Raw genomic sequence first — 9,434 nt, 5'->3', positions numbered from 1 at the left:
TGAAATTTTGAAAAAGCCTTCCTGGAGTAACTTTTTCTGCACAGCTCATCGTTTTGGCCCATTCTACACACATTCCAACCATCCAACTTGTGCCAGGGCACCTTATTTTTCTAACCCTAACCCTATCCTCGTGCACACCCCTAACCCTAATATAGGGCTAAAATTCCCTTGGAAATAATGTGATTTTGAAAAAGCCTTCCTGGAGTAGCTCTTTCTGCACTGCTCATCATTTCTGCCCATCCCAAGCATATTCCAACCATCAAAATCATGCCAGGACACCTCATTTTTTTAAACCTAACCCAGTGATGGTGAACCTTTTAGAGACCAAGTGCCCAAATGCAACCCAAACCCCACTTATTTATTGCACAGTGCCAACACTGCAATAAAACTGAAAACTGATGTTTTCTTTTAGAAAAAAACAACTCACAGCCAGTCCAAGCAAACATATATATATCTTTGGCCGCACACTGTCCTGCCATGAGAAAGCTCCGCAGAGTAGCGGCTAATGAGTCGTGGCTCGTGACGTCATCACCTTGCGCCACAACTCCTTTCCGAGTATGCGCATGGCTCCTATGTGCACTGTTATGCTCGGCTGCTGGGGCGATGCTGCTTGGCTCGTGTGCCAACAGATAGGGTGCCATAGTTTTGCCACCACTGCTCTAGAGAAAGCAGTTGATCTTTCTTTCAAAGAACAAAGAGATTTTTTATCAATCTTTCCAAAGACAGAGACAATGGATTTTAAGAAAGTTAAAAAGAGGCATCACTTCCCAGTTTCCATTAAGTACACATTTCTTTTATCCCTGTTTACCTCTTTTTCAACAGAATATGTAGGTTTTTGAAATAGCAAATCCTGCAAAACCTATTTATCCATGGCAACAGAAGGCTGTTCATACACGCTGCAAGCAAAAATCTCCCCTTCAAACTGCTTTCAAATAGCAGTTGCCTTATTTGGAGAATGGATTTTAGCCTTGATCCATTGATGGGCACCAGCAGCAATATTTCCTCCAGCTGCTTCACCTGTACCCACTTGACACTGCAAATGCTGGAGAGGGGTCCACTTGGGGGTCCTGAAGGCCCTTTGGGCTGCAAAGACTGGCAGGAGCTTGGGCAAGCCAAGTACAATTCAGATGTTCCTTTTTCTACACAATGTTCATATCCACCACCTGAGCTTTGGATGGGCCATTTCAACATTCACAGATGCATGCCAAACTTAGTTTTGAGCTAGGTTGGGTTTTTTCCTTCTATTTATTAGTTTGCATAAATCCTGACAGCAGTGAGTCTTTCACTGTTGGCTGGTTAACTGCATGAATTTCAGCCAGTTGATTAATAGGTCAAACCTGCATGTCTTTCCAACAATAGTAATGACTAGAGAAAATACCCTGGTCTTATTCTTATGGTCCCTCTCGTCCAGGGTGCAAAGCTGGCTGGAACACAAGGCAGAAGCTTTTCAGTGGTGGCCCCCTACCTTATAGAATCAATGACCCTCTGGAAGGCATCATAGTTTTACCCTATGGGTACTTTGTAACCATTGCAAAAATGTCATGGGTGACTTCTTGGCGTGGAAGTTTTGGTACCATGCTATGACTGGTAACTAAATGATTTCATGAGCCTGAAAAGAAATGTGGATGAAGACTTGTTATCTCTGATCAGTTGCCACAGCAAACAAGTTTGCCTGTCGGGGCCTAGATTCCATGGAGGAGAAACTGCCCATCCTTCAACAGACAGCTGTTCAGGTGGGTGCTACCTAGCCTCCAGGTGCTACTAGGAAGTGTGCGCTGGGTCTCTGCCAAAGGAGGAACGGCCCTCTTCAGGGGACCCTCCCAGACCATCCTTAGACACAATTTCATTCGTGGACCAAACTGGTGGTGGTAGACGCCTTCAGAGTCAAGGGGGTGCAGCAATCACTCCCCTGCCCCACTGCCCCTTTGCGTGAAAACAAAATACAAGGGGTCTTCAAAAAGTTTCCACAGTTTTTTAAACTCTATTTATTAAGAATTTCAAGAACAAATCGCATCACTTTTCTACATTGTCACCTTCCTTTGTGATGCACTTTTCCTGGCGTCATACCAACTTTTTAATGCCATCAGCAAAAAATATATAACAATTTATATAAATATAAAAGAGCAGCAACCCTTGGAAATGTGTGTTCAGTAAGGCTCCATAGCCACCACAGAAGATTACTAAGGATAAATGTAGCTAGACCACAAGATAAATTTGTGTTTAGGAAGCTTCTCTGTAGTTTGTCCCTTATCTCCCCACCCCATACCACAAAGATAATTTAGCTATATAGCTACATATAAACATGATGTCAGTAAATATATATATAGAGAGAGGGGGGATGGAAAAAGCAGGAGATGGTGGCAAGGTCACTGCTGTGACTGTTAGTTGTGGGTCAATCCATGGTAACAATGCATAGTTTCCAAATGGAGTCAACCAATGCAAAGGCTTGAGATTTGGAGCTAGCCCTTAAAACATATGATCTAGGGCCTCCCCAGACAATGATATGTGTGTGAAGCTGTATGGTTACAAAAGAAGAAAGGAGACCCCTCTGCTGTGAACTGTAGCAAAGGTAACTCCTGGTTCAGCGGACGATAAATGAAGATGGCTGCCGTCTTCCGAAGTAACCTGTCTTCTGACTCTCGTAGGTTGTCTCTGATACAAGAGAGCTGATGTCCTCCAAAGTCACAGGTGCCAAGAATGCTGTAACGAACAGGTTGACTGGAGTGGTTGGTATGACCAAAGATGCCATGCAGGGTGGAGTGAAGACCACGGCATCCATGGTGACCAGCAGCATGAGCCTGGTGATGGGAACACGAGTGGGGCAGATGGCCAGGAACAGCGTGGAAGCAGTCCTGGACACGTCCCATGCGTTTGTGGACCACTATCTCTTCATCAGTGATGAAGATACGAGTAAGAACTCAACCAAGGGCTTGCTTCGTCCATAGCATTTGGACGGTTCAGGGTCTTAAGGACACGGCCAAATAGAGCAAATGCCATGAAAGGGGATTTTGATTGACACTGGTGGGAACTCCGACAGTATAGCTTCCAGGCCTGAAATGCCTGATCCTGCCTAATCTTGGAAGCTAAGCAAGGTCAGACCTGGTTGAAATCTGGAGAGCTTCAGCTACAGACAGTATATGTTATGTTATGTTAGTCGCGAAGTTGTGTCCAACCCATCGCGACCCCATGGACAACATTCCTTCAGGCTCTCCTGTCCTTCACCATCCCCCGGAGTCCACCTAAGCTCACAGTGACTGCTTCAGTGACTCCATCCAGCCACCTCATCCTCTGCCGTCCCCTTCTCCTTTTGCTTCAATTGTTCCCAGCATCAGGCTCTTCTCCAGGGAGTCCTTCCTTCTCATTAGCTGGCCAAAGTGTTTGAGTTTCATCTTCAGTATCTGGCCTTCTAAAGAGAAGTATAGAAAGTATACAGACAATATAGAAATGTAATAATAGGAGTAGGAGTAACAACAACAACAACAACGAGCTGCTTCACAACAGAAGAGACAGCCTTGGGAGGTGGTATCTTCAGAGATGCTACAGTACTGAACTCCCTTCATCACCACTGGGGGGCACCAGATGACATCAAGGGTTGGGTTGCTGGACATGAGTAGTCAGTGTTGCCAGCCATATTTTAGGGAGTAAATTCCAGCTCTAGGATCCTGTGCTTCACATTTCCTGTTTCCAGTCCTATCATTCATGCCTAAAGTGGGGACTCTTGTATTAGTGAAGGAGAGCCATGGGTAATTCTCTGCACCCCATTTCTCCAGCCCATGATATTTTGATAGTCTTACCAAAACTATTTTGGCTTCCTTCAGAATCTTCCAAGTTTTCTTCCTAAAACATGCAACTCCCAGTTGTCAGGAATCAGGGATCACTCAATGGCAAGAACCATCTCCAGAAAAAGAAATACACTCCTGTCTCCATTCTCCATCACCACCTGAGAGCACTTTCTGAAGAATAAAGCAGCCCCTGGGAATATCTGTATTGCCATCCCCGATAAAAGAGGGTGAGGATGCACAGAGAATCTGGCGAATGGTTAGCTAATATCTTCGGGTCGTAGTTCACTCTCCCTCTGCTGGTTCCATTGGGTTTGCAGGTCTTACCACTTGTGTCACAGGGCCTTGGTATTTCAAAAGCGGCCCCTAGAAATGCCCCATTTTATGAGGGGTGGGTCCTCCAAGGGAATTGGCAGAGGGAGGCTCTACCCGTGGATTCCAACAACTCGCCATTGTACACGTAGAACTGGAAGGGCTCCACTGCCTTCAGCTGCTACTCTGCTCTCTTACCATACTTTGCAATTGTATTATTTTTTCCAGTTGAACTCAGTGCATGTTATGAAGACAGAGTGAAGCAACCCACGCAGCAAGTGCAGGCACGGGTCGGGTGCGAAGGTCACGTGGTTTGTTTGCTTTCCCTGCTGAACAAATTCCACCGCTATGCGTCCAAGTGGTCGAGGCACCTCCTGCAGCACTCCAGCCAGAGCCTCCAAAGGGCCCTGGAAAACTGCTATGTGGTACAGGCCCGATTTCTTCCTCTTCTTTCTCTATTGTGCTTTGCTTTTGGTTGGAAGAAAATGATTACTTTCCTAAAAACTATTCAGTGAAGCTGAAATGATCCTTGGATTAGCCTCAGTACACAAGAAGAGAGTGTTTGCGCGTGTGCGCGAGCACGCGCAAGAGAGAGAGATTTTACACTTCATCTTTTGTCCTCTCAAGAACTTCATGGTGGCCTAGGGAAGAATTTGCTCATCACTGCTAGCTCATTCAGTGTCAAGATGAAAACAACCACATGGTCTCTCCGCTGTGATGGTCCAGAAAGGGTGGATCACCAGCTTTAGAGAGAGGGAAACATCCTCATTTCTTACACATGAGTTAAGAAGAGTAGGCAACCTGTGATCCTTTGGATGCTTTGACCTACAACTCCCCTCAGCCTGAGCCAACACAGTCAATAGCAAGGGATGATGGGACCTGCAGCCCAACCACCTCTGGAACGTCACAAGTTGCCCACCCTTGGGTTCAAGGAAGGGGATTGTTTCTGAAGGTGCACGCAGCTGCCTTGTTCTGATTAGCACAGGTGTTCAGAGCCACCCTAACTCTCTGGGGCTCCCCAGAAGATCTGCCACTGTCACCAGCCACCACTGATGAAGTGGTTTCCTGGCTTGTGTGCCATTTTTCTTCTTTCTGAAAGGTTGCAATGCCCCTCCTAAGGCTTGCAAATTGACAGGAAGAGCTATATGTCTAAATACACTGATATTTTGGCTCTTCCCCTTTTGCCTTTGGCCCTTCCCAGTATTATAACACACCCTTCTCCTCAGCTTCCTGGAAACAGAATTTGGCACCTGCTCAGAAGGAAGTTCTGCACCTCTGCTTTAGTCCCGGAACTCTCTTAGAACTTTTGTCTAAGGCCTCCAGTGGCAAGTTGTTCCACACCCTCCTACCTTAGGGTTTTTTGTTTGTTTGTTTGTTTGTTTGTTTGTTTGTTTTTTGCTTAGGGGATTGAAGCAGGCATCATCTGCATGTGAGAATGCACTCTGCTAATGAGTGGAGGTCCTTCTCCCAGGAAACAAAGTACACACCCAGTGCAGTGCTGTATCTCTGCCCTACACCAGCAACTTGCTCATGAGAAAAGGTCCACTGGACTCATTTGCCACAAGCAGAGGCTGACAGTTTTGCATCCGGTTCAAAGAAAGTCTCTTTCACTTCTGTTGCAATGAATCATTTGGCTGGCCCATTTCCAATAAGGGGAGATCAGCTGTAAGCTAGGATGGTGCATTTCCCGGGGGGCCTGGTCCAGCCAAGGCCCCTGCCTTTATGTGTAGGTCATTAAATAGAAACTTGGAATCTGGATACAGCTTACAGGTGTCCACTTAGTTGCAGGCTCTCTGCTGCAATGGACGTTGCTCGTGGGGCACTAGCTGTTTGGCCATTTGTACGTTCTTGTGCTCATGTGAAAGCCAGCTAGGCAGGCTAGTAAACCAAGGACTGGACAGACACTTGTCTCCTTTCCCTTGCATCAGAGGCTGTCAGTAGGCCAGAAACAAAGTGAGGTATCAGTAAGGCAAACAGTGGCCTTTCTCACAGCAAAAGCACTCCTTATCTATTCTATACCACATAATCAGGACACCCTCCTTCGTCAATTATCTTCCTATCTCGTACAAGCAGAAGCTACACATAAGACTCCGAAGTGGCTCCAAGAAACTAGGATAGTTTCTGGGCACTGCAAATGTTTATTATACTGGCCATTTAACTTCTTTGCCATTCGTTCACTGAAGCCATCCAGGCTGGGTGTGCTTTCTGTGTTTTGGATGCTGCAGTGGACAAGGTCAAAACCCATAGGAGTCTGTGCTGTGAGGGAAGCAAGAAAGCAGGCCTGGGGTCCAAGAAAGTGCAAAGATTCCTGCACATTCATGCAACTAGCAATGGTGTTAATATGGGAGAGGGGATTATGTACATGACAGCCAGGATTGTGTTGGCGGTGCTGGAATTCAGTTGTCAACCATCTGGGTGCGGAGGGAACATCCTAGCCAGCTCCTTTATGTTTTAACAGCAGCTCAATAGGTCAATAAAGCATGCAGGTAAATGCTATCACCTGCCTGCAGTTAAAGGCACAACAAGCTAGGCTGCTGAAAAAGTTGGCAACCTTGATCTGGTATATACCTTACTTACTGTGCCTAGACTTATCTTTAAATGGGGGAAGGACATGTAGCTTAGTGATGGAGCATGGGCTGAGCTCAAGAGCTGCAGCCCTCCAGAATCAGTCCCTAGCATCTCCAGGGAGGGCCGGGAAAGACTTGAACCTGAAACCCTGGAGAACAGGTGCAAGTCAGCACTCACCTAGAGGGCCCAGGGGTCTGACTTGCTATTAGGCAAATTCCTTTGTATCTCAGGATATCTCTCAATGCACATTTGCACATTTGCATTTCAGGAATGGAAGGGGTGGCTAATTGCCTTGCACTGCACAATCATGCTTCCCCTGAGGACTATCTACTTGCTCATTGTGTTTACCATTGAAGAACTATCGGCCAAGTTTTCCGACAATGTCCCCCAAGCCTCTTACATCTTCAAGGAACTCCAGTTGGCACTCTCCACTCTCGATTGCTTCCAGGATCTCTGCCAAAGGATCTTTACCCGCGTGTGGGAAAAAATGCTGGAGGAGGAGAACTTGAATGTGCTACTGAACTACATGGCGCAAATGCTTCCCTTTTGCTTCTTTGCAAACCGCTCCAAGTGTAGGGCCTCCGTGGGCAACACCATACGGGCTCTGAAGGCCATGCAAAAAGCACAGGCATCGAGAGACAGCCTCACTGGACTGCAGGAACCCAATGGCAACGTGGCAATGGCCACCTGAGCCCTGGTCTCGCTCCCCTATACATGATCCCAGTGTCCAGTGTGGGCATTTGGACATTTTAAGGGGCTCAGCTTTTAGATTAGATGCTCAGGCAAGAGCAGCCTTGCAGTAAATTAGTGAATAACAACCTCTGTGTGTCTTTTTCTCTCATTCCGTCTACTGAACCCTGGAAACCCAAAGAAGCTGATTCTTCCTGTATGTTGGCAGAAGGGCTAAAGAACCACGGCAGAGCTCTGTGTTGCAGGATTCTGGCTCTGAGAAAAGGTGATGCCAGAGACTAAGAAGAGCTGGGCTGGTCCAGAGCAAGGGTCTGCCTGGTCCAACGTTCTGTTTGCAGCATGGCCAACAGGCAGCCGGTGGAGACCCACAAGCAAGGCACAAGTGTGCATGTTAAAAGGTGCTGGCCACTCCTCTCCTTGCCACATTGAGGGTGGGTTGGATCTCTGACAGAGCAGTTAGTCAACGTATAAAGGTCTACTCAAGGTAGCAAACAAGTGAACCTATTTGATAAATACCTTTATCAGGTACGCCTTTATTCTGCCTTAACATACATGGGATTGCACCTGAATGAGCTCAATTTAACCAGTGTGGCCTCTCCAAAGAACCCCAGGAACTGACAATCTGTTTGAGACTCCCCTTCCTTTCAGAGTTGCACTTCCTACAATGATATTGACAAAGAAAATTAAAGCAACATCCTCCAGATGTTGGATTGGAAGGCCCCTGCAAAGCTGTTTATCTTGCCCTGAGAAACACTGTTTAGGTGACAGTCAGCTATTTCCAGGGTAGCACAGTGGATTTATTCCTAAGCCTTCCAAGTCTCCAAACCAAACCAAACCTTTAGTTGCAGCTGTTCAGCAGATGAGAACCCTTCAGTGTAAATTCCTGCAAGAATGAATATATTTTGTTGTACTGAATGTTAGCTTACGAGAAAGGTGAGGAGAGAGAGACATGATAGAGGGGCACAAAATTTGTACCATTTCTTTATTGCTAAATATGTTTTTCCATATAAATATCAAGTTTAACATTAAAATTGCCTTTAAAATAAAATGTTAAAACATGCAATAACAACATAGCGCAATACAGGAGCAGTACAATGGAACAGCACAATTAATTACTGGCCAGAGAAAGTCTGGGTAAAGACAGGACACATTTTGCCTCCCAAACTGCAGGAAGGTTTTTCTATGGGGTGGGTGCCACCACGGACTATAATTGGGTAATCTGGGAATGACCAGCAAGGCTGCCTCCTCCAATGGTCTTACTAATCAGTTGAGCATGTATTAATCTCGCAACTGTTAATAAGTTTCTTATTAATTCTTCACTATTCCAACTCCATTGTTTCCCATCAAATATTGACAGTAACATGAACTCAATACATGCTTCAATATTTAAACTTAATAGTTTACTACTCTCTTTAAAAGCCTCTTCCAAAATTTCATTATATATTCACATTCCTACCACCAATGCTAATATGTGCCCACTCCACAATCACATCTCCAACATAAAATGGAGTATTTGCTATCTATATGATTCAACTTTACAGGGGTTAAGTACCATTTCCATACTAATTTATTTAAAAAATCCTTTATTTGGCATAAAGAGCAGTATTAGAAGGGGGACAAATAACTTGGTTTAATGTGATCAAACTAGAATGTTAGACTAAAGTTTGATTGAAGATAAAGGTGGATGTAAGGGATAGTAAGTAAAATGTATTAGACATAATTAGAAGATGAGGATCAATATGACCCACTTAAAGCAATATGGGAATAGATTTGAGAAAGAATATTAGTAATGATGACTGGGAAAGTATCTGGACTAAGAAAATATTAAAATTATGTCGGTAAGAACAGTCTTCTCAAGGCTAAACATGCCCAGTTCTTTCAACCTCTCCTCATATGGCTTTGTTCCCAGTCCCGGGATCATCCCTGCTGCCCTCCCCTGAACCCTTCCCAGCTGGTCTGCATCTTTCTTCAGCCGTGGGGCCCAGAACGGGGCACAGGACTCCAGACGAGGCCTCAACAGTGCTGTGTAAAGGGGAACCAGTACTGTGGGGGATTTGGAAGTGATACTTCTATTAATGCAGCCTC

General features: G+C 45.5%; 1 protein-coding gene across 1 annotated transcript in view; it reads left to right on the top strand.

Annotated features, from left to right (window-relative positions):
• Positions 1 to 7,350, top strand: part of LOC123036201 (perilipin-3-like) — a 14,110-nt gene extending 6,760 nt beyond the window's left edge. Inside the window, exons 4-7 of the mRNA XM_044455232.1 lie at positions 1,651 to 1,733; positions 2,646 to 2,910; positions 4,320 to 4,516; positions 6,928 to 7,350. Of these exons, the coding sequence (XP_044311167.1) occupies positions 1,651 to 1,733; positions 2,646 to 2,910; positions 4,320 to 4,516; positions 6,928 to 7,350 (968 nt within the window). The remainder of the gene's footprint in view (positions 1 to 1,650; positions 1,734 to 2,645; positions 2,911 to 4,319; positions 4,517 to 6,927) is intronic.
• The last annotated feature ends 2,084 nt before the right edge of the window (positions 7,351 to 9,434 follow it).

Source organism: Varanus komodoensis, unplaced genomic scaffold (genome assembly GCF_004798865.1).
Source record: "Varanus komodoensis strain SLA01 unplaced genomic scaffold, ASM479886v1 scaffold8, whole genome shotgun sequence".
NCBI classification, from domain to species: Eukaryota; Metazoa; Chordata; class Lepidosauria; order Squamata; family Varanidae; genus Varanus; species Varanus komodoensis.
This window is presented reverse-complemented; position numbering and strand designations above follow the sequence as displayed.